The 25622-nt window shown below is 42.2% G+C and overlaps 1 protein-coding gene across 1 annotated transcript; it reads right to left on the bottom strand.

Moving 5' to 3' along the window:
- Positions 1-1222: 1222 nt before the first annotated feature.
- LOC310853877 (uncharacterized protein) lies at positions 1223-14198 on the bottom strand. The gene is made up of 12 exons (XM_083758351.1): positions 14149-14198; positions 11867-11962; positions 9399-9564; positions 8068-8682; positions 7260-7357; positions 6730-6855; positions 5601-5677; positions 5006-5184; positions 4422-4544; positions 3960-4079; positions 3550-3630; positions 1223-2057 (listed from the first exon to the last, which is right to left on the bottom strand). Exons 2-12 carry the CDS (start codon positions 11948-11950, stop codon positions 1534-1536), a joined length of 2193 nt encoding a protein of 730 aa, XP_083614477.1. The 5' UTR covers positions 11951-11962; positions 14149-14198; the 3' UTR covers positions 1223-1533.
- Between the last annotated feature and the right edge of the window lie 11424 nt (positions 14199-25622).

Raw genomic sequence — 25622 nt, 5'->3', positions numbered from 1 at the left:
TACTTTGCTATGACGTTTCGGGCTCTCGGACAGAGTGAATCATGACCATAAAACATTTGATTCTGTGAAAAGATGTGTCTGAATATTTATTTATTAGTTCAAAGAATCAAATGTGTTATGGTCATGATTCACCGGTGGCTTAATTCTAGGCTTAAAATAATTTAAAAGAATCTTTTTGGAAATCGCTATGGTAAAAATGAATGGACTTTTGGGCCACCACTTTTATGCCCAATACAACAAATCATTTACAAAAGTAAAAATCGAACCTTTTCCAAATGTTCCAAATTCCTGTATTTAACATTAGTCCCTCTTCTGGGCATGGCATTATGCAAAATGTTTCTTTGTCTTTTTCCCATTTTCAAAGATTTTCACAATCTTTTGTAATTCCTTCCCCTCTCCCCAAAACAAAACTAAACTAAAAGAAAAACTAATGTCTACAAGCCACCCAATAAGCAGATAATCAATCTAGATGGACAGAAATCATAAGAAAGGTATAGTTTCAATTAAAATACTTTGTTTATTTTAAACTGGTCTTCATACCATGTTACTCCAGTGCACAGTTTTCAATGGTCATAAATAAATATAACATCAAACCAGTAGAAAATACATAATTGTAACAGTAGTAAAAAATCAAGACTCACAGAGATATAGTCAGAGGTAGATAGACAGACAGAGAGGTAGATAGACAGAGGTATTATATCAATGCATACTGTATTATGATCAATTACATCAATATTTTTACCAATATACTGTGTAATGATCTAGTATTTCAATATGTACTGTATAATGATCTCCGTTTCAAATATTTTTGACATGACATTTGACATGTGAGCTTACAGAACTGATTTTAAGCAGTGCTAGCTGCCTCTGACTGGCAGTGTGTGTGTATGTCTGTAGCACGTACACCTGCAATTGATTACAACACAAATAGGACCGCAACGTCACTTCCCATATAGGGATCCGAACGTAATTTCTGACGGAGCATTAGTACGACATGCGGAAACAACTGTCGGACTACCGCTCGAACATGCGCCGCTCCCGTGCTCGCGGTCATCGTTAGGTTAGGGTTTGAGGTAGGTTGTCGGTCTAATGACCAAAACACGTGTCGGAACTCAGTACTGCACACAAAATATACGTAAGGGCGCACAAGGCAGTAGTCAGCATTAGGCAGTAGGGCTTCAGGAATAAGGCAGCATAAGGTAATTGTGTGTGTGCGTGTGTGTGTGTGTGGGTGGGGTGGGGGGGGGGGGGGGGTCAGCAGGAAGTCAGGAATAAGGCATATACAGTAGTAATCTCATTAAAGGCACAGTTTACTTCACACTGGGTGTGATTCTTGTATGTTTGCATGTTTTTCCTATACAGACATGACACCTGGTTACGGGTATACAGTGTGTGGTTAAACACTAGCTTGTAGATCAGCTATTTTCAGTGAAGCCATTTGGTGTGTGTGTGTGTGTAGGGGGATGGAGTGGGTCAAAAATAGAGCCCCGTGTGACCCTGGTCAACTACGTATACACTATACAGTATATGGTTTTAAGTGTTGCAAAACTCTGCTATACCAAAAAGCCATATGCCTGCGTAGAGAGGTTTTGTGAAGGTAGCTTTAACTGAATGGAGGAGGGTCATTGTGTCGTTAGAAACACTGTAGAATGACAGAATTCCCGCCTTGTGGTCTACATACACCCCGACCCTCGAGGAACAACGCAGTGACCCATAAGTCACAACGCTGTTGTGCGTGAACGTGAAGCCACTGACCCCGCCTTCACAATCTAACCGCCAGGACTTGTCATTGTATCCAAAGACTGATAGATCCTCCATCTTTCGGTTGATGTCTTTGTAGGAGACTGCTATGCCAAACAAATATCCAATCCATTCTACTTCAAAGTAACAACGTTCCGGAAGGCTCTCTCTACTCAGCACCTGCTTATAAAGGCTAAATCTCTCTGGATGATCAGGATAACTTTGGTTTTGTAGTGTAGCGACTACCTTCCGGTTCTCTTCCAACAGCTGGAGGTACTTGCCGGTAGTGTTGGGGTCCAATGACAGTGGAAAGGAATCTGTGAAAAGAACAGAGAAAATTAACCATTTGAACCTGGCATCACGATTTTGGGCATGTCATTTTATTTTTGATTAAACTATCCAATTTGACACAGCTCTGTTTACATATTGTTGTAATTCCCTTCAATTGTACATGTATTAGTTTTTATTGTATTTGTTTTATTGTCTCCACCAGGCCGAAGGCATGTGGGGAGAGTATGTTTTGCACTCCGTCCGTCCGTGTGTCCGTGTGTCCGTCCGTCCGTTAGCAGCTAATCTCGGCCACCGTTAACCCGGTCGATGCCAAATTTTGCACACACACTCCCTGGATGCCAACGATGAACCTCTGCCCCAAGCTTTCCAGAACGGCCTGTTATAGCGCCACCAGGAGGCCGCTTTGTGCAAAACAAGTTTTTGCACAGTACACCTACAGATTTTGTCCAAACATCACGCAAATTGGTACACAGTCTCTCTAGAGCCATTCAACGAAACGGGTCTTTCACATTTCTCAGACTCCATCCTGATTGGTTAAGATTGGCTTCCAAAGTTCACAGGAGTGCTCAGTTTCAAACAAAATGCTGCAAATCATGAACACATCGCATGATTTCCTTGAAATTGTGCACCCACATTCCCACTAGGCCGAGGACGAAATGCCACATGAACAATTTCAACTCAGCCTCAAGGTGGCGCTATAACTGGCCGAAAAGTGTTTTTACCTCTAACTGCACGAATCTGTGGATCACTTTGTATGCCAACTCCCTAGAGGCCAAGGAAAAACCTTTTTCTGGAATTTTTCACATCTGCTCTTTATAGCGCCACCAGGAGGCCCACATATGTAAAACACATTTTCTATTATTACTCCTTCAGATTTTATCCAAATTTCACGCAAATCGGTACACATGATCTCCATAGTCATGTGATCAACACAGGTTTGTTTGATTTCTCATATTCCAAAATGATTGGCCACGATTGGCTCCTACAGTTTTCAGGAGTAGCAAATGGCCACAACTCCTCACGAGTCAACGCAGCGTCCGATTGCGATGAAACTGTGCACGCATATTCCCACTAGGCTGAGGAAGAATCCTGGTGGAGACCTGTGCCGATTGGCACTTTATCTAGTTATTATTGTTTTTAACATGTTTTCCCATGCCAATAAAGGTCCTTTGGTTGGAATTGCATTGGGAGTGGGGGCGAAATCGATTGGTCAGACTCCTTGTACTCAAAACATCACACAGTTCAAAACCTAAATTTTAATGAGAAAATTAAACTCCTCAAAACCTAAATTTGAATGAGAAACATTTGCCAGAAACCTAACCTCAGTAAAACTATACCTAAACCTAACCAGCTATAACATGAATTTAATATCATATTGTCTATGTCCCTCAAACTTATTTCTAATGGTTTGAGCCTCTACGAGAGGGAGGAATTATACAAATACATTTAGTCAAAGGTTTTCAAGTTGGCCCGTTCACACTCTAGCATTACATCATATCACTCCACTCCAAAACTCACATTTTAAGAAGTCCTCTCTGTTTGTACTGTTTCCTGGAGGCTCTGATGCATGTGAAACGTCGGCTTTTGACGCTCGGGACACTGTAGACACAGTAAATCAGTAACACGATACGATACTGAAGAATGGTTACATATTAATGCACAATCTAGATTAGATGAAGTCCAGTAGTGAAACATGATTGAATGACCTGCACACAACACTGCAATGTATGGACGCTGCTGATGTGTTCCGTCTATGTAAGCAGTCCTGGTTCCTTGTTCTGTGGTTGATATTACTAGCGTCTTTGATAAAGTAACTTCACACTGTGTGATATCTAGCAGTACCGCTCTAAGCACTACCATCAAAGTTAAACCAACACTGTAAGCGCTGTAGTTACAACACTCGGAGGAGAGGTGAGAGAGGTACTCACCCAAATTGAAATCCTGTAAGTGGCGGGGTAATCGCCTCTGTCTCTTCCCCCGTCCTGGGTGTCCTGGACCAACTGTCCTGGCTGGTGCTGGAGTACTCATCTTCACCTGCATGCTGGACTCTGGAATGAAGGATTAGAATAGGGTACAGGCTTTAGTTTAGACATATAATATTGGTCCGACTGTCCTTAGACCGACAACCTACCTCAAACCCTAACCTAACCCTAACCGCAAGCACGGTTAGGGTTGTCCGCATGTCCGACCGTTGTTTCTGCATGTCGATCCGTTGATGTGTCAAATATGAGTGTGCATCTCTTAGAATATACTTATAACAAACCCTAATAACAAAACCTTGATGAAAAAACGAAAGCTGCCTTAATATTACCATGTTTTATTTGTATTGTGTCATGCTAATACTACTACTTAAATGTCAAATCAAAAGTGAAAAATAGCATGAAACGTACTGGTGTCCAGGTGGTCTTCGGGTGCCTGTATAAGGAGGTCTTCAGGTTCCTGTTTAATAGAAACGGTGTTGGCTGGTGCTGGAGAACTGATCTTCACCTGCAGGCTGGACTCCACAGACTGGTCTGGAATGAAGGAATAGAATAAGGACTTTCATTTGACATGGGTTGCATGTGACTTCATCCACAAACCACAACCAATGTCAGATCAGAGGTTGCAAAGAAGTGTTTTTCACTTCTTTACACCCTCCGATTTGACATTGGTGTGACTGAAAAGGGTCGTGACCCAACCTGTTTATTAGGAGTAACTTGTTTTGCTTAAAATGACAATGACTATACTTAGCCCAGTAGCATGTTATGACCTGGCATCCTATAGTAGTGTGAATAGTTTCAGATTCAAGATTTTTTGGGGGGGATTTTGGGGGGTCAGACTGAGGATAGGTTCTTGGTTTACCTATGATCCAGGATTACTATTTCTATGCAGTTGATGACATATTAACTTGTGTTGACTTTGCTTATTGTAAATCACTCTGGATTAAGAGCGTCTGCTAAATTGTAATCTGCAATGCAGCAGCAAAGTGCCGTACCGTCTGGCACGGTAACTTGTTGCTGGGTGACCCCTCTCGCGGCAATGGAGTCAGGGCAGAAGCGCTGAAGTGGCCGGTTCTCTGGCGTCTTCTTGATTTTGGTCGTCTTCGAGGAGCTGGCGTCGAGCATGGATGGCTGCAGGATCCGCTGAAGGATCCGCCTCCTGGCGTTTATGAACCTGGAGACAGGAGGGTGCACGTTTTTATGTGAGCTGCTAACTGGAACCATTTGTCCATGAGAGAGAAAATAATCGACTCAATGCAACCACGAGGGGCTTTTTAAAGGCCTTTTCCAAACACTGCGAAAATATTTGGCAAGCATTTGATGTCAAAGCCAGTCATATAGTTGACACCCAATTCAGTCAGTCCATTTGGTTACATCTGTACACTCCCAGAGATAAATTAAGAATCTTTACAGTGTAGATTGGGGTCCCCGATATTTTATCAAACGGGATGGGTCTGTGGTCTACTCTTTAATCTAATGCATATCAAACTGTGGGACCTCATATGTAAAAACGTTGAGAATCACTGCATTAACTGACCAAACATACATGTTTCTAATGATAATTTTGCATGTGGAACTTCTTTAACTCACCAGTTGTTAACCTGTAGGAAGGTCAGGTTCGTCTGGGTGGCGATCTGTTTCTTCTCATCCTCTGTTGGATATGGATACTGTGGACATTTGGAAAACAAACAAAAGTATTTTTTTCAAGCTTTTTGGCTTTTGTGCCCTTATTGACAGTAACAGTGAAGATGGACGGGAAAGAGGGAGGGGGGAGAGAGGGAGAGAAAAGGTCGTCATGAATGGTACTCGAACACGCGACCCGCTGTCCACTAGGCCAGCGGGCCCCCCAAGAAACACAAGTTTTACTTTGGCCTAACGTGGATTGAAGCTCGTAGCCGACGTAGCGCGACACTTGTAGATCTGCTATTTCTTTTTTTTTTTTATATATTTTTTTGCGGCTTACGCCTTTTATTGATTTTTGAAGGGACAGACAGTAGGCTGACAGGAAACGGGAGAGAGATGGGGGGATGACATGCAGTAAAGGCCGTGTCGGGTCCGGGAGTCGAACCCGCGGCACACTGCGACTGGATTACCAGTCCGGTGCCCAGACCGTTATGCTACGGCCTGGGCCTGCTATTTTTGAAAAATCTTGAAAATGTGGCACAAATCTTTTAATATATATTAGTTTTTAACTAAAATCTTTTATTCTGGGGGAGTCCCTGGAACAACATATTTTCAGATGGGGGGTCCGCAGCCAAATACAGACAATTCTGGGGGTCCTTGACATGAAAAAAGGTTGAGCACCACTGACAGAAACATAGGCTTTTTCAGAAAACCGATTTTCGAAGCAATTTATTTTAGAATCGGCCTCAATTTATGGGTTTAGCCCATTCTGACCGGGCACCCATTTTGGTGTCGGCATCATGTTATGCTTTAGCTATTTAAAAATAGCAGATCTACAAGCTCATATCGCGCCACCGAGTGGCGCGATACGAGCTTGTAGGTCTGCTATTTTTTAAAGAATCGAAGAACGACTGACATTTCTACAATCTGATCTCAGGTCAGAATGGGTTCATCAGACCAGTGTGTGTCCCAGTGGAAACCTCGTATGAATCTGATCTCAGGTCAGAATGGGTTAATCAGACCAGTGTGTGTCCGGCGGAAACCTCGTATGAATCTGATCTCAGGTCAGAATGGGTTAGAGGATACTTGCACTCACCTGGTTGTGTTGGAAGAGCCACGAGCGCAAGACGTTGGTGGCCTGCCTGGGGATGACACGCTTGTTCTTAGACGAGCCGTCGTCGTCATTGACGAGGTTCAGATCCTGGTGGAGCGGCAACTGTAGCTGAGACACACAAATGAATAAATACAATTAATTTCAACATTAATTAGCACTTCAATGTATTTCTTAACCCATTCTGACATGAGATCAGATTCATACGAGGTTTCCACTGGACACACACTGGTCTGATTAACCCATTCTGACCTGAGATCAGATTTAAAAAAAATTCAGTCGTTCTTCGATTTTTCAAAAATAGCAGACCTACAAGCTCATAGCGCGCCACTCGGTGGCGCGCTATGAGCTTGTAGATCTGCTATTTTTCAATAGCTAAAGCATGACATGATGCTAACACCAAAATGGGTTCCCGTTCAGAATGGGTTAATTTCAACCCATCACATCAAGATACGGTATACAACTGTCCAGAGAGGCACAACTGTAGAAGAGAAAACGGTATTAGGATGTACTACCTGGTTGTTCTGGACGCGTATAGGTCCAGGAGAAATGGCACATGTAACCGGCTGGCCTTGTGGAGGGACTACAGTAACAGGCTGGTATACCGTTCTTCCTGGAGAAAACACACACACACACAACGTCAGTCTTACCCAATACCCAATCTTTCTGTTGTATGAACACAAGGCTGCTGTACTTTATACCTCATACATAGTATGAGGTATAAAGTACAGCAGCCACTACTGTTGGAGCAGCCATAAACTACACAGGTTCATCCTGATGTTCTGGGGATCTTTGTAAAGTTAGTGTTAGTAAAAAGCAGGTAAAAGAGTAACGTTTGAGCAGACCAACATCAGTAACTCTACCATTCAATATAAGACCTTCCTGTTTACACCGCAGATATGTCGTCTCCGCCTACAGGAAATACGTTCGCTGCGTCCAGGGGACCGGTCTCTGGACGTGTCAATACTGCCTCCCCCCGGTCAGCCTGATTGAGGGGAAAGTAACTGGTTGGAATGTGTTCCTTCCACGTGCTACGTCCTACCGGGGAAACTCATGGAAGCATGAGCTCAGTTCGGGGCTCACCTCAGGTTGGCAGAGGGAGAGCAGCGCCCAGGGTTACAGCTTAGGCAATTGGCATCGGGAAAAATGCGAAATCATGGGATCAAAATGTAATAGAAAATCGGGAAAAACAATAGAATAGAATTGCCAATGCGTAGTCCAAAACAAATTATTGAATTGTCATATTGAACAGCAAGAGTCCTGCAACGTTACTGAAGTTAACCTTACAACAGAAGAAACACAGAAAGAGAACATGAAACATACTGGAGTAAAGGTGGTCTTCGGGTGTCCGTTCAAGGTGGTCTTCGGGTGTCCGTTCAAGGTGGTCTTCGGGTGCCCGTTCAAGGCGGTCTTCGGGTGCCCATTCAAGGTCTTCAAGTTTCTGTTTGAGGTGATCTTCAAACTCCTGTTGGTCTTCAAGTTTCTGTTTGAGGTGATCTTCAAACTCCTGTTGGTCTTCAAGTTTCTGTTTGAGGTGATCTTCAAACTCCTGTTGGAAGTGGTCTTCAGGTGCCCGTTGAAGGTGGTCTTCAAGTTTCTGTATGAGGTGATCTTCAAGATCCTGTTTGAAGTGGTCTTCAGGTTCCTGTTTAAGGTGGTCTTCAAGTTTCTGTTTAATGTCATCTTCAAACTCCTGTTGGAAGTGGTCTTCAGGTACCCGTTTAAGGTGGTCTTCAAGTTTCTGTTTGAGGTGATCTTCAAGTTCCTGTTTGAAGTGGTCTTCAGGTTCCTGTTTAAGGTGGTCTTCAAGTTTCTCTTTAAGGTGATCTTCAAGTTCCTGTTTGAAGTGGTCTTCAGGTTCCCGTTTAGTAGAAACGGTTCTGACTGGTGCTGGAGAACTCGTCTCCACCCTCTGCGGGCTGGACTCCACAGACTTGTCTGGAATGAAGGAATAGAATAAGGACTTTGATTGACATTGGTTGTAGATGAAAGTTTAATGGAAAACGGAGGGAAAATAGGGTGTAAAGAGGGTGGACAGAACTAGTACAGAAATGGTCAACATGGCTGGATCATATGCAACAGAGAGGAGCTATAGAGTTTCATCGTTTCGAGCATTGCAATACAAATATGCGGTTATCGGTTGCTAGTCTTAAGGGCCTTGCAAATGGGGAGCGATAAAACGCGCCTATAGTTAATTTTCAATGAGAGCTGCGTTTTTGCTCGGTGACAACGCAGGCGTATTTACGTGAGCGCAACTCACCAGACCTGGATTCTGTTTAGCTTTTTTTACGCCTGCGTTCCTCGCTTCACGTTTGCAAGGCCCTTCATAATAAATTAATGATCAATCACACCTAATATATTCCATGTGTGTGTGCATTCGTGCGTGTGTGTCGAGGAGGAGGCACACCAAACATCCGACATGCAGGAGCGCCAAACTTTGTTGCATTCACGCTGCCACTAGTATAATATTGCACCCCATAAGCTCTGTAGAATGGTAGAAGCCGCCAAACCGTTGTGTTGAATTTGATGTACACTTTAAATTTTTTGATTCATGTCCATCTGACTGCGACATCTAGTGGCCAGGATGAAAGCTAGATGTATCTCTCTGCAGTAGTCAGTGTAACCCACCAGTAAAACAACTCAGTATTACATACCTATTCTGTACAACTTTAACAGAGGCTTCTTCTTTATCATGTACAACTTTAATACAGGTTTCTTCTTTGCATTACACCCGTCGTCCACCTCTCGCTGTTCCCCAGACAACGTTGAATATCTTTTGGAGGCCCTCTTCTGATACCGTAGACGTCTCCCTTTGATCGTCTGTGGAAATCACCAGTACATTTCTTTTTAATAATAAAAGATAAAAGGCAGTTCAGCAATCTTATACTGATCCTAAAGTTCATTTGCCAGATGCAGCACTGCAGTTAAGATAGGCTAGAGTAAGTGGACTATAAGATACATCAAGGGTAGCGATACAAAATAAGAGCCTCAGAGGAGTCTGCACTATGCATACAGAATACACACAGTCAGTGTCATAGATACACACAAATAAAGATTAAAGCTCTATATTCTGAACGTTTTCTTTGGAATAAAGTGTTTGTTCAAATAGCAGGGGTCTGTCTCCCTGCTCACCTGTCTTCACCTTATGCACACCACTGCCATCTTGCCAGCAAGGTGCTAACTTCATGCAATTCCCCATTGACAGCCCATTCATCCAAACAGAAAAGTCCTATTCGATTGTATTAAACAACGTCAAACTCACCAACATTGCTGCTGTACAGAAAGCTTGAATTATCCTCTTTCTATCTGTAAAGTGTTTGTTTCATAACAATCCACTGTAGACTTGTTATGAGCTACTTCCTGTCAAGAAATTCCTTGCAGGTCGGGGGCACGGTGGCACAGTCGGTCCTGGGTTCGATTCCCACTGGGGACGATGTGGGCGTGTTCTCTCCTCCACGGCATCAGTGCCCATACCCGAGGCGGGCTTGGCAAAAGGGCCTTTCTATGTGGAGTTAGCATGTTTTCCCCGTGTTGCCTAGCCTCACAAAAGACATGCCGTAATCCTGGTCTCTAAACTGCCTTCCCCTGGCCAGCCGGGGCGCCTGATGGAGGGGAAAGGAACTGGTTGGAATAACGTGTTCCTTCCACACGCTACGTAACCAGCCAGGGAAACTCTCCCCCGTCAGGTGAAAAGAAGCAGCTTGGACTCCTCATGCATAGAAGGAAGCATGAGGTCAGTCCACTGCCCCCCCAGGTTGGCAGAGGAAGTGTAGCACCCAGGATTACATTAGATAATTGACACAAAAAATGGGTTACAAAATAGTGGGATAGAAATGATAAGAAAAAAAAAGAAATTCCTTGCAGGTGATTTTTTCCCAAGTATTGGAGCTTGGAAGCACTCATTTTTAATAAAGCAACCTCCTGCTGCCTCCTACATTATGTGCAGATTCAAAACAGGTGGTACACAGGGCTGTTGAATGATATCCAACAGCACTCCCAAACTGACACTTAGGAAAAAATAACCTGCATAGTATTTCTTGAAACAAAAACTTTGTTTAATACAATCAGATAGGACTTTTCTGTTTGGATGAATGGAAGTTGTACCTAGTTAGCACCTTGCTGGCAAGATGGCAGCGGTGTGCATAAGGTCAATAGAGTACTCTATAGCACTTTAATAAACAGAAAATACATGTACAGGTGGGAAACAAAACAGGTGTGCTTCCTCTGGATGCCTTTTGTTTGGGTGGGTGCTCAGCTATAAATACAACTAGCCGGTTCAAATACCACAAAGTGGAAAAGACAGGGCTCGAAAATAAAGGATGCAATCCTGGTTCAGATGCACGTTTCTCCATATGTATTGAGAACGCTGACGCGTTTCGGCCTCAGCCTTCCTCAGAGCAGATTCAAATCTTTTAAAATATTTTTAATTGTTGTTCAGGTGGGTTGCTATGCATTTCTCAGCTTAAATTGTACATGGTTCCAGTTCCAATTTTGTCTGCTCATGTGTCACTTGTTCATCTTGTATTCTGTTGAGTATGACTTCTCTCTCCTGACTGGATAAAAATGGTGTCCTGACCTGAAAATGTATTTTCTGATTATAAAGATCGGAGGAGGCAATGAGACCCCTGTTACTGAGTGAACGTTCTATCTATAGCAATAATTACTATTCAGAATACATAGTTATTGTCTCTGCCAGGCTGAAGTGAAGGCGTGGACGGAACTATATTTTTGCCCATGTCCATCCATCGTCTGTGTAGGCTACAGCTAATCTCCATCACCATTAGACGGATTGGTGTGAAACTGCGCACGCACGCTTTCTCTCTGGAGGAGAGAGCAGAACCTCTGCCCCAAAGTTTTCACATTGGCCTGTTATAGCGCCACCAGGAGCCCAATTTTTGCAGAACACACTTTTTGCTATTACTCCTACCGATTGTGTCCAAACATCACACAAATCGGTACACATTATGTCTATAGCATAGACCATAGACGGTCTATAGTCATGTCATCAAGCCGTACCTGTCCAATGTTTAATATTGAATCTTTGATTTCTATTACTACCTAGCCTGACGTGACCGAGGAGCACACTTAATTTAAAGGACTTTAAGATAAAACATGAGATTACCTCTGTAGTATCATCCTGGATGAAGAGTGAGACGACTCCACTAAGCCGAGCATCATTATTCACGGTTAAAATGTAGGGACGCATCCTCCTCCTGGCCTGAAAGATGAATAATTAATTTAAAAAATACATTAATTATTAAATTTTGCTCAGAGCTGCTGATTATGCTGCTGTTCAAATAAAAGACAAAATAAATGTAAACTAATTAAAGCCACACATGGTACCTTTACTCTTATTCCGAGTCTGACTGCATACATTTGATTAAAGAATAGCTACACATTTGTCAGTCTAAAACGTACAGTGCTCTTTTTAAATATTCAAGACATAATGTCTGTTCCTGATACTAAAGACATAGCTGCATTGGCTTTAATGGTAATGTACAATAGAAACTCAGATGTTTTTGGATACAATCATGTGATTCTGAATAGGGCCCCAAGATTGATGATATGCACACAGCTGCCATCTTGCCAGCAAGGTGCTACCTAGGTGCAACTTCCCATAGACAGCCCAAGAGCCCATTCATCAAAAAAGAAAAGTCCTATTTAATTGTATTAAATAACGTCAAACTCGCCAACATTGCAGCTGTACGAAGAGCTTGAATTATCGTCTTACTATCTGCAAAAGTGTTTGTTTCATGAAAATCCACCGTAGACATGTTACTTCCTACGTCAAGAAATTCCTTGTGTCAGAGTTTGGAAGCACTCGTTATCAGTAAAGCAACCTCCTGCTGCATGTGCAAATTCAAAACATGGGCTGTTGAGTGATACTCAACGAGCACTTCCAAAAGTCATCTGCAAGGACTTTCTTGACAGGGACTAGCTCATAACATGTCTACAAACACATCTTGTAAAGAAAGAGGATAATTCAAGCTTTCCGTACAGCTGCAATGTTGGTGAGTTTGACATTATTTAATACAATTAGATAGGACAGTTCTGTTTGGATGAATGGGCAGTCTATGGGAAGTTGCACCTAGGTAGCACCTTGCTGGCAAGGTGGTAACCGTGTGCATATCATCAATTTGTAATGTGAAATTGATGTTGATTGAATGCAAGTCCCATCTTTAAAAAAACATCGATTCATTATTTAAGTAAACATCTCTGTATGATTGCATTCACTGCCAAGACCCCCCAAGCGGAGGGTCTGGTGGTCCTCCCCCAGAAACGTTTTAATTAAATTACTGTGTAGTAGATGAAAGTTACTGTTTTCTGGTGAATTTTGGAACAATGATACCAAATCCAGGAGAAATGACAATCCAGGAGTGTTGGCAGCCCTGATCATAATCAGTAATAACAATACACATTACACAATATATTGTTATTGTAGTGTATGCACATTGCACAATACAATAGATAGGAGGACCGTTATGTAAACAAGTCTTAGTGGCCTTTCTGTTTCTATGATCCTCTTAGCAGATTTTGTATTGACCTGTACCCATGAGTCTACACACTTTTAATACCATTTTCAGATAAGAAATAAGTACAGATTGCTCAGAGTGACAGAGTGACAGTTTTATTTTATCCAGAGGCTTTCCGCATTTTGAAATTGTATTATTTGATAGAAAAAACAACTCCCAATGTATTATTAGCCACAGTAATGGTAGACAGCTAAATGATAATTAGGAACCAAATGGACCCTCATGGGTATGTATTATAGAGTGTACTACAAATGGAACCAAATGGCATTTGGTAGCTCTGGTCCATATAATAGCCTACTGCTCTTGCTTCCGTTGCAACGGAATTAGAGCTATGAACCAGAGCTAGGCATTTGGTTCCATTTGTACACTCAAGAGTTAAATCAACTTTGATTTTACAATATAAATTGGGGGTCTCAGGGATAGAAATGTCATTCAATGGGGGTCCGTAGCCTAATGCATGTCAAACTGCAGGGGGTACTTTTAACATTTTACAACACTTAAAATTAAACGGGTTGAGATTCACTGCTAGAGCCGTAAAAATCTTCTCTTGTGGGGGTCCCTGGCACATCTTTTCATATGGGGGTCCGCGGGCTAATTAGTGTCAATTTGGGGGTCCTTGACATGAACAAGTTTGGGAACAAGTTTCTACAATGACCACCACGATGCAATTCCACAAGACATTCCAACAACACACATGGCTGATGGCTCATTGCTCTCTGCTAGGACTAGCGTTAGCAGCTATGCTAGCACACTATAGTTGTGTTGTGTTGTTAAACATGCATCATTATCCACGCCGCGCACTATATGACACAGTAAAACACACACATTCTGCACCGAAAAAAACAAGCACGTACAATTATAGTAATTTTACCTGAAATAACAACAAAGTTCGACAATGAAAACCGCACAACTGCGGCTGACGCTCTTTTCACAGGAGGAGAGTTGCCATTCACTTCACTTGCCAAGTTGCCAGATATCGCGACGGGCGCAAGCCACAAACAAGCCAAGCAGCGGGGGTTGTTGACTTGTTTTGCTCTGACGTCGGGTTCGTTTACCAGGGTCCAGGATCCCCCAGTGGCCAGGGCCAGGGGTCCTTGAAGCGGTTCTTGGGGGTCCCCAGTCAAATGATTGATAGCAGCCTACTATAGGAATAGGAATCAACTGTGACCGTTAACCCTGTAAGACCCGGATTAATTTCTACTTGCAAAAAAGAGATTTAAAGCGTACTACTACTTTGTAGGCTACTATGGGACTAGCTGGACTACTACTATAAAAAGGAAAAATAATTATTATATAATATAATAAATTAATAATTTACATGTGGGGGATATCTTTCACAATAATTAATAAGGTTAAAGTAAAATAATTTGAGTATAAAAGCCAAATGTAGGGTACTTTAAGTACCAAAAGTAGAAAGTGCTCATTTTGCAGAATGTCCCATTTCACAAGTTTTCAATTACAATGACAAATATATATATATATATATATATATATATATATATATATATATATAGGCTATATATATATATTGAAAATAGCCGATCTACAAGATCGCGGTTGCGACGTACTTGTGAGTCAAATGGCCAATGGCACTGCAATGCATAGTTGGCCTGTTTTGTAATAATAATCTAAATCTACAAAGTAGTAGTTTTCAAATAATAGTGGAGTAAATAATATTCGCCTCATAGTCATACCCAAAACTAAAGAATATTTTATTGTTGTATTCTGGACTCTTAGATCTCTAACTCTTGACAGTGTAAAATGAAACCAAATGGTTCATTTGGTCCATTTGGTTTCATTTTACACTGTCAAGAGTTAGAGTTCTCACTAGAGCAGAAAACCACTGCTCTAGTGACAACATAGAAATAGAATGTTTGCAGCTGATCTGCAACAATCCCCATTCATTCCCGATACTTTCTCTTTAAATAGAACATTGTTGCCACCTACTGGGCATGTGCTGTTACTGCAGCATGAAACCAGTCCAGTTCATAGTCATGATAGAGATGCTTGGTTTTTGGAGTTGGAACTTAACCCATCTTCTGTGGGTGAAAGTAACTCACCGATGTTCTGTTGTAGTCTTAGATGCATACAATGTATTATTAGCCTATACTTGCATATTACTTCATCAAAATATACTTCAAGTACCAAAAGTAAAACTTTTTAGGCAGGTCCCATTTCACAGGTTTTCAAATGTCTAAAAGTTCTTTGAAAATGTCAGAGCTACAAGCTCACTTTGGCAATTTGAAAATAGCCGAAGTGAGATTGAAGATCTGATCAGAGCTAATAAACAAAATGTACAAAGTAACTATAACTAAAGTTTTCAAATAATTAAGATCATTTGTATCACTCCCTCAGCTCTTGTCCAAAAATGAGTCAGTTGTTCTGCATACTGCTGGATTTATTGAAACCACCGTTGAACTGGTAACAAACACATAAATGCTTAGACATGGCATAAATATAATACAGCACATAATTATAAATGAAAGAAAATACATAAACATTTGTCAAGTGACAGGTGTGCACCTATGTCTACCAATCTACCCGACACCAGACGGCCATATAAAGGGTTCCACATTAGCCAAAACAACGGCACTGCCGGCCCAACTTTGACATGCATTGAATAAGCATATGAGCAATAACTGAAATTAAATACAAAACAAATTACAGCAGTTTATACAATTCGCCTCTGAGATGTAGTGGCTGTGGAGTAGAAGTAAAATACTCGGCATGTCTGAAAGAAATTCTTTCAATAATCTCAAACGTACAAAAATAGCATAACTCTGGTAAGTGCTGTTGGGGATACAGTAGTCTCACGTAGCCAGACAACTATTCCACAATCTCCCAAAGCTATAAATATGACAAAAAAAAAATGACAACTGAAACGGCTACTGTTGATTTAAAGGAGCAGAATATCTGACTTTCAACTGAAGACGGACATTTCAAAGGCAGTACAATGTACAGTCAAGTGAAACTGCATAACTAACAAGTACTGTAGGTTATGACAAAAACCTGGTTACAGCCAGGGTTCCCCGTTTGAGAGATACAGCCAGTTTAGGACACAAACTTGAGTCAGATGATTTGCCTCCTTGTGAATAATGCATTCATACAGGGACATCCAGAAAGAAACACTAAACACACAAACCGTATCAGCAGTGCGTTTCTGCTCTCAGCGGCTTCCTGGGTTGAGGACAGTTCAAGGATGTTGTTCAGACGTTCTTCTGAGATACCTTGACGGTCACCTGACGGACAAAACAGGATATGGAAAGGTCAGCAATAAGGCCTGGATTAAACATAACGATATGATACATTTTAGTAACCCTAAGATTCTATACATACCGAAAGCAAAACTTTGTTACGATAGAAGTATTAGAAGCAAATAGTTGTGTCTATCAAGTACATGAATTCAAGACGACAAGAGCCTTTGTACACCTGTTGCTGAATAACTGGTCCTCAATAGCCATGATAGCAAAAATACAGGACTATTGTTTTTACATGAGGGGCCATTCTAATAAAGTCTAAAAAAATATAATAATCAGACACCGAACTGTCAATTGATAGGACCGTAATTAATGGTAGATTATCTGCTATTTTGACTGCTATGAGCTTATTGTGTACGGTACTTCTTAAACATAAATATAAGGTAGTCATCACTTTACAATGTTGCAGACTACATGATTGCAGGCTGTTACCGCTATAGAGGAGACAGTGAAATAACCTTATGCAACATATAACATCTGAATGTTCAATTTATATTTTCCAACAAGAAACCAATATACAGTAAAATAATCCCGTCTACTTTAGTTTTTATTACTACATTTTAACCCATTTAGACCGGAGGACGATTCCACAAAAAGCCTACCTTCTAAATCCTGACAGAAACGACTGACATAGAAACATGGGCTTTTCAGAAATGTTTCATGTATCCAAAAATATATGTAATTGGCCGCCGACCATGAAAATATGTTGTTCCAGGGACCCCCCAGAAGCAAAGATTTGAGTAAAGAATGTTCGCTCTGAAAGAATTCATTCAAAGATTTGTGCCACATTTCACGATAAAAAAATAGCAGATCTCAGTGATGTAAATAGGTTTTCAATGTAATGGGTCCCGGGACCCAGGGGTGGTCTTTTAGATGCGTCCCAGGGACATTTTATGAGTCCAATACTTCAATGACATTAGAGTACAGTACTGCATCCCAGGACCCCCGGAGGGTGCACAATTGCATCCCGTCGCAATTTAGTATCCCTGGATCTACAAGCTCGTCACTCGGTGCCGCGCTACGAGCTTGTAGATCTGCTATTTTTCAATATAATGCTTAACAACTAAAGGGGTTCCCGCCCAAAATGGGTTAATGCCAATACGTTTTTTTCCTTGTATTGTATGACCTTGCATTTAGTTTTTTACAATTTTATTTGACTATTTTCACATACTGTATGAGGCATTTAACATACGTTATTGAATGTTTACCAGATCTTCCATAACAAACCGCACTTATTACACCCTCTATTCAGTAAATATGAACAGGGATCTGTTATATTGGGTTTTTTGGCAATTTTTGGAAAATTGTCACCTACAGTATAATGACTAGGGATGCCAGGTTGAAAGTTGTTAATTGCATCCCGGTTGTTGTTCAATGCAGCCTACAGAAGTAATAGTAGTGTGTTTTACCAGATGGTTCCAGCACCAAGAGCTTTAGAGATGTAGTGAGTCGTCCATGTCTTTGGTGAAGACAGCAGCTGCCAGGCCGTCTCTCCACATCCTTCACCAATGTCTTGAACTTCAGAATCTGCATCACTGGACCAAAGATCTGCAGACAGTAGAAGCCGTCAAATACACTCTAATTCTCTCAGAAGTTTAAGAGCCAGTTACACCACCTCACATGAAGTTCAAACTTAACGTAGTCATAGCGTAACCCATTTAGACCCGAGGCCGCGTCTGTGTCGCCTTATAGCCTTTAACCACTATTTTAAACTTTAGCTGTTGAAAATACTACAAGCTACAAATTCTACAAGCTCATAGTGCAGCACCGAGTACCGCGCTACGAGCTTGTAGATCTGCCATTTTTGGAAAATCTGGAAAACGTGCACAGAGGTTGTGGTTCATATACTGGCTCAATACATTTCACCATTGTCATGCCTCAAATCATTCAGTGCATAATACTAGTAGTTCGATCTGACATTCAAATTTAGTTTGATTCTCAACCTTTTAAATTTCCAGTTTGATGAGCATACAGCCACGGACCCCACATTTTATACGACCTTTATTGATCAGTTCTCACATTTTTAAGTGAACTAATTTAGTGTGGCCGTCTCTTTTCATTAACCCAATAGCGCCCGAGCCCGATTCTACAAATCCCTTCTAAATCAGTAGTTCTCAAATTGATATGCATTTGGCTGCAGACCACAAATCAAGATTTTTCAAAAATGTTCAAATAGATATGAGCTTGTATATCTGCTGATATCCAATGCAATAATCTAAAATTACACTTTGACGGTTTTAATAGGTTAACAGTGCCGCAGTTGTGAACAAGAGAAAAAGAGATGCAACTACTTGAGAAAGGCAGTGTGTGTGTGTGTGTGTGTGTGTGTGTGTGTGTGTGTGGGGCGGGGGGCGATTTACCTGGGGTCCCTGCTCAGTGTGCCTGGTCTCCCACCGCCACCACACCTCCTAGCATGCTCCACGGTGGTATATCGGATACGCTTGTGGTGATTTCTGTAACACAGGTTTGTTCTATCTACGGATTGTCCTTAGTTGATCTCTTACCGTTTGAGCTGTCCGACATGTAACTGCCATGACCTGCTCTCTGGGTAAGAAATACATAAGCTCCTCCGCCACGTCAAGGCGTCAATCCATGGAAGGAGACCAATTTAGTCATCGCCAATTCCCAATTGCCCCAAGTGTCCTTGAGTCCCTGTTGCTGGGCTGGCACCACCACCCCCACAGCTGGGGAAGTATAAACTACTGTGTGTATCCTCCCATACACACTTGCAAGTAGCTTCTGCAGTGCAGCAAAAGGGACGGTCACTTGATCCATGCCAGATTAAGTTCCCACCCGTAAACACGGCCAATTGTGTTTGATGGAGCGCCAGGCCAAGTTGGAGGCACCGCAGTTAATGCTGCAGTGGTGGGCGAGTACTTTACCTCTTACCACACCCAGACGCCCCATAGGCAGACGTTGCAAGACTCAACCTAGAGCCTGGCCCCGCAAGACGCCAAGGCCAGTGACCATCACAGGGTTGAAGGGCACCTCAAGCTAGCCCGCCAGGCGCGAGGCCAACTGACTGGTGACGATGATCAGCACACAGGACTCCGTCAGTAGAAACCTGTGGACAAACTAGAAAACAGAAAACAGACAGACATTAAGTTTTTTTGTTGATGCAATACTGGTCAGAATACTGCTCCATTCTGCTGCTCTGTGGAGAGAGAGGGGGTTTTATTTTTTCGTTTGTTTTCTTTGCGACTATTATTACTTGATGTTAAAAGTTAAACCCTATAGAGTAGAGATACAGTGTCAAGTTTCTCTGTGAGGCCTAGCACATGTGGAGGAACAAGATCTATGCCTCCAAGATCCACTTCCTGCTGAAAAGGCACCAAACCAACCTGTAGCAGGAAAACAAATTTATTTTTATCAATCAATTAATCCAATTTATTATAATTTCACAATTTAGGCATTTAGCAGACGCTCTTAATCCAGAGCGACTTACATTAAGCAAGAACAAAAAAGCATGGGAATACATCACATAAAAAGCATTCATCATGAAACATTCGTAAGCTAAGAAAGTAACAGTGGAATATCTATATAATTAAACTATACATATAAACTATACATATATACACTATACATAATTATGTACTATGACTACATACAATTAATACCAACAAGGTCTAGAAGTGCTCCAGCTAACAGACTTGTCCCAACCAAGCCTCATCCTCGACGTCTCTGGCTGGGTGTTTGCATGCTGGTCAGCCATGTCCAAACCCTGCTTCCAGAACGTGCCAGAGTTGAAGACCTCAAACGCTGCAAGCTGAACGATGCCCTCGGCTGCATGCTGTTCGAAGCCAGAGGCTGCAGCCTGGACAACATGGCGACGTTCATTGCATCGTTGGCTTTCTTTGGAACTCCTTGCATCACCTCCAAAGCTTCCTTAATCTCAACTCCCTCTCCCTCCTCACAGGTCTTTAACAAGTCTTTAAGCAGGAGCTGGTACTTGGTGATCCTCTGTATGGGTTTGATGAGACAGGAGTCCAGAGAACTCCCTCGAGAACTGGGCCAGCTCAGACCATATTTCTCCTGGATGTGTTTAAAGTAGGCTCCGTGTTCCACTACAAGTTGACTGGAAGCAGGTTTGTTCTTGCAGTAGTCCACGTACAAACCGTCGAACTGACCCGCCCACGCCACAAAGCAACGTCCCACATCCGATGGTAGACGGCAGTTGACCAACTCCTTTAGCCAAACATGGCTGTGGAAGTGGTATATGTCCTGGATGTTCCCGAAGATGATGGCTTCCTTGTTGCGGATGCCCGCAGGCTTCTCGTCCACTCCACCGGTCATCTCCCACCGGTAGGTCTCCAGGCATGTACGCAGGTCTTGGATGTAGTTGTGCTCCGTGTTTAGCAGCTCATCCATGATGAACTGCATCTGACGGGCAGACTTGTTGTGGTCGTCTGTCCGAGGCTGCTGCAGCAACGGTCCCTTGGTAGCCACTGCAACGGCGTCCTCCTCTGGCTGCTGCTGGAACAAGCTCTCCGTGTCCAACTCGGAATTCCCCAAACCGAACGTTGTAAACAACGACGACTTAAAGTCCTCCATGTGCAACGTGAAGAATGTGTCCTGGTTGAAAAACTCCGTTGTAAGTTTAACGTCCTCACAGACGAGCTGACTGATGCGTGTATCCTCCATCATCGCCATCGATCAACTGACTAAACTGTGGCTGCGAGCGGGCTTTTATGAGTGCTGTATTACGAGTAATTCAGGGGGGGAAAAAGTCACTGTTAAAGAAGAAAAGCAACAATATTAAAAAGATAGAGGTCAGAGGTGCTGCTGTGCCTGTGGGGGGAGAGAGAGAGACAGAGGTTCTGCTCTGTACAAGGCTGATACACCTGTGAAAGAGAAATGTCAACAACAAAAAATAACAGATCTAACAATGAGTATTATTTGTAAGTGGTTAGTTTAGGTCTGGTCTTTAACAGACGCGGTGACTGACTTGAATGACTGCAGCTATGTTGTTATAGTTTGATTCAAAATGTAATGGCCGAGCCACAATTTGAGTTAACTTTTAAATGTAGGCCGCCTAACTAACTTAAGTTTTAAACCCAGTACAACGGTAATAATTAAGACGGGAACCTAACGGTGCAAAAAACAATTGCCCTCTGTGACAGTAGTTGTTGCCAAGCTAGGCTACAACGGCTACCGACAGCCTAAATGCTTTCAAAAGTTTATGAAAATCAAAAAACTACAGACGTTATCGACGCAGCTACCGACAGAAGGCAACGGTAACAGACCGTTCCCCCTTCCCCGGCCCTTACCCCAACGCACGAGTAATTCGAAAGTTTAACTCACTGTTGAAGAGAAAAAGCAATATTAACGCTGGTGCAAGATAAACACTGGTTCCTTTGGTGGTTGTCGATGTAGCCTCTGTGTGTAGTGGTGGTCCGTTAGTGATGTAGCAGATGAGCAGGTAGGTTCAGGTTGCTGAGTGGAAAATGCGACTGGTTCTGTAAAAGTCTCAGTGCATCTGAAGTGAAAAGCGGTGCGAGGCTTAAACCGCAGCCTCTACGCTCAGCTGTGGCCCACCCCTCGTCGTTGATTTGTCGGCTCGGCTGACGTGGCCTCTCGCTGGTCGCTGATTGGTTCGGCTGTGGGCTGTCGCTGATCGTTGATTGGTTGGTTTAAATGTCAGTTTGAAAGTACGAACGCTCGGGGTATGGGATCACCAGAGCGGCCCCGTGTCGGTGTGACGTTGCCGTGTTGACAGATAGAATCACCGTTTCTGATTGGTGGAGCTCGGTAACCATGGTAGCAACATCGGTGTGACGTTGCTTTGTTGATAGAATCACCGTTTCTGGTCGGTGGAGCTGCGCGGTAACCATGGTAGCAGCGTGGTCACATCGGTGTGACGTTGCTTTGTTGACAGAATCACCGTTTCTGGTTGGTGGAGCTGCGCGGTAACCATGGTAGCGGCGTGATTTGTTTACACTGAACCAGAGCTGATCTGGAATAAAAGGGCTCAGCCTGTCACAGACAAACACCTGTGATTTAGTGTTAATGGAAATCCTGTCTACTAGCGCTAGCAAGCAGAATAGTCACACAAGTTTTACCAGCTGTATTATGGTGGAAACAACTGACATGGAATCCTCCAGAATGGATCACAGCACTGTCACTGCTCCTGGTTCCAGCAAGGGGAGGACAGGAAAAGCAGCCTGTTTCATTAAGGCGGTGAAGCATTTCTTTGGCAAATCAAAGACTACAGCTGATTCACATATCACCACCTCACCTCCATCACCTCAAGTTCAGAGTCAGGATGACCCACAGGCGGCAGAAGATAAATGGTTCACCTCAAGTTCCTCAACTGAGCTGTGGGAGAAGATGGAAGACAAACTGTTTGAAATCCAAGCAGACAACATTAAAAACATGGAGAAAGAGATGAAGACCATGGACACAGTGATCTTCAGAATGAGACGGGAGATAAAGCGGCTAAAAGCTGAGAATTTGCAGATGTGCACCACACTGGAGAGTAAAGATGAGCAGCTGAGAGACATCATGGAAAAGGACAAGCTGGAGAGACAGAACAGACCGTATGTGTCAGATGCAGCAGCTCTACAACACATTGAAGAAACAGAGAAGAGCAGCGGCTGTAAAACGACATACACAATTACAATCTGGCTCCTGCCAAAGCAAAGGGCAACCTGGACTGGGCAAGTGGGATCTGTGACGGTGCAGACTTGAAGAGGCTTCAAAAAGCAGGTAAACATCCTGCATTCTCACATGAACAAGCCAAGGCCATCTCCCGCCAGAAATCAGGAGTGTGCCTGCTTTTCAACAAGGGCTTTGTGGAGATCCAGATCCCCACGAAAATCTCAGAAGCTGCGTTGTCCTTGACAACGTCTGTGTGGGACCAGTTCTGAGCAGAGGATTCTAAACACCCACCAGTCACTTGACAGTTTGTGGGTCTGAATATTGAGTTGGCCTTCAATTACCACTACCACGAGAGGTCGACAATCTATGAATTGCCATTGCCACTATGAACTATTAGAGAATCATAACAATAAGACTGAACTATGCGGTGACTTACTTGAATGTGCAGGTTGTATGACACAAAATACATTAATAAGGAAGAGGTGTTAACACCACTAACCACTTTTATAAATTTGAATGTGATTTATGGATGTGATTCTACTGATACTACATGTATATATTCTGTTTTACCACTTTTATATTGTTATATTAAATTGTCTTAACTTTGTTGATGTTTGAATTATAAAATAAAATTGTTGAGTTTTATTCACGTCTGTCTTTGCATTCTTTGTATGAAATATATTTCATTCTCAGCTATATGTTAATAATGTGACTAATTGCCTCCACCAATGCGCCCTCAATTAAATTCAATATTATGGTCTTACTTTTATCCATCTCAGTGAACATATTTGAATGGTAGTCAGATAAGTGTTCATAATTATCTTTAAATGTTTATATATTAATTTAAAATGGCCGGTGTATTAAAAGGAGTCGGTTGGTTATATAGGAAAACGTTACAACTACATTTTACAATTGGCCCCAATATCTGCCTACAGTGTAAAATGTGGTCCTTTTAGGTACATTTTATACTCAGATCTCAACAGACTTGACTGCATCCAACACTGCATCCACACAATGCAAAGAAACTATAGATAGATTATCTAATTCCAGACATACTACCAATCTGTTCACACTTTAAAATGTTGAAACCTTTCTGCTTGATGTAGATGTGGTATGATCTGACGAGTCATAGTAGAGTAGAAGAAAAAGTATTGACAACTCCAGTAAAGTAAAAACAAAAAAATACCTAAAATTGTATTTAAGCAAAGTACTTGAGTAAATGTACTTTTACTTAGTTATTTTATTCTAGCACTGATGAACACTGGTGATACATGGTGTTTAATAACTGCATATAGTTCCAACCATATCTGCAATTTCAACATTTATAATTTATTTACAGCAATTTTAAAAGCAAGACAGACCTCTAGTGGACAATATGAGAAATTACATGACAAAATATTAAAAGGGCAGAAAGTTGCAACATGGTTTCACTACTTGCAGAGTTGCAGTCAACCAAAACTCCTCACTTTTTAATAATAAATATATAGGCCTACGGTAAGTGCAGTCTATCAACAGTCAATAATATTACCAATTAGTCTATCTACCGGTCATTCCCTCCACAGCTCCTATTAAGAAATACAGATTTTGATTATAACTGGCTTCCCCAAATAGGAGCCTTAATAGACTTCTCTAGAGGCGTTACATTACACAAAATATTACCTTGGAGGTGGACAGAGAGAAGTGGCCTGAATTTACAGTCTAGAAAGATTATGTCTTTCTTCGTTTGCCTCGATCATTAACCATAGGGCACATATCTTTGCCATAAGAAAATGTCACACATATGGAAGCAAACAGCATAAGCAAAAAACACACCAGTAAGACGCCCTGAGGGCGAGAAGCAACATCTGACCTTTTTTTTTATTTATATTTTCAGGCCTGAAACAACAGAGCTTCTTAAGTAGGCCATGACAACTTGTGTGCAAAGCGCAAGTTGGCAGCTCGACAGAGTGCATTTCTAGTTCACATTAGGCGTCACATCCACATTCAGTCGTATTAAATCTTTTGTTGACTGATGCATTTTAATGGTGGTGGAGAATGTCCCGCATTAAAAAAGTGGGTGGATGCGGTTGTCATCTTGAGGAAATAGGTGTTCTTCATCTCTGAGAATAGTTGCTCTGCTTCCTAGTTCACCCAACCAACAGTGCCATTAGCTCTATTCTACGCAGGTGTTATTCACTTTGGTGTTGTCTTCGTGGACAGTATCATAAAGCAGTGGTTCCCAAAGTGGGGTCCTTGAGGGAGTTCCAGGGGGTCTCCAGCTAAATGGTAGACCTTATGGGTCTGTAACTCTGAGAGTTAAATTAACATTGATTTTACAATATAAATTGTACCACTGTCATAAAGGACGTAGTTCTGTGAGGACCGTTAGACTCGGATCTGGAGGGTCAACTTCAAGGTCAACCTCTCCTTGACCTCACCCGTCCTTTGCAAGCCCGATTGGCAGATTGGCAAGTTCTCGAGCAAAGTTATACTGTATACACAGATATTTGTG

Source organism: Protomyctophum parallelum (assembly GCF_964188405.1).
Source record: "Protomyctophum parallelum genome assembly, chromosome: 23".
Lineage (NCBI taxonomy): Eukaryota > Metazoa > Chordata > Actinopteri > Myctophiformes > Myctophidae > Protomyctophum > Protomyctophum parallelum.
This window is presented reverse-complemented; position numbering and strand designations above follow the sequence as displayed.

Coding starts and splice junctions, on each gene's coding strand:
- LOC310853877 (XM_083758351.1), bottom strand. CDS start 11,950: ATGCGTCCCTACATTTTAACCGTGAATAATGATGCTCGGCTTAGTGGA. Junction 6,856..7,259: donor TACGCGTCCAGAACAACCAG/GTAGTACATCCT, acceptor TGTGTGTCTCAG/CTACAGTTGCCGCTCCACCA. Junction 5,678..6,729: donor GGCTCTTCCAACACAACCAG/GTGAGTGCAAGT, acceptor AAATGTCCACAG/TATCCATATCCAACAGAGGA.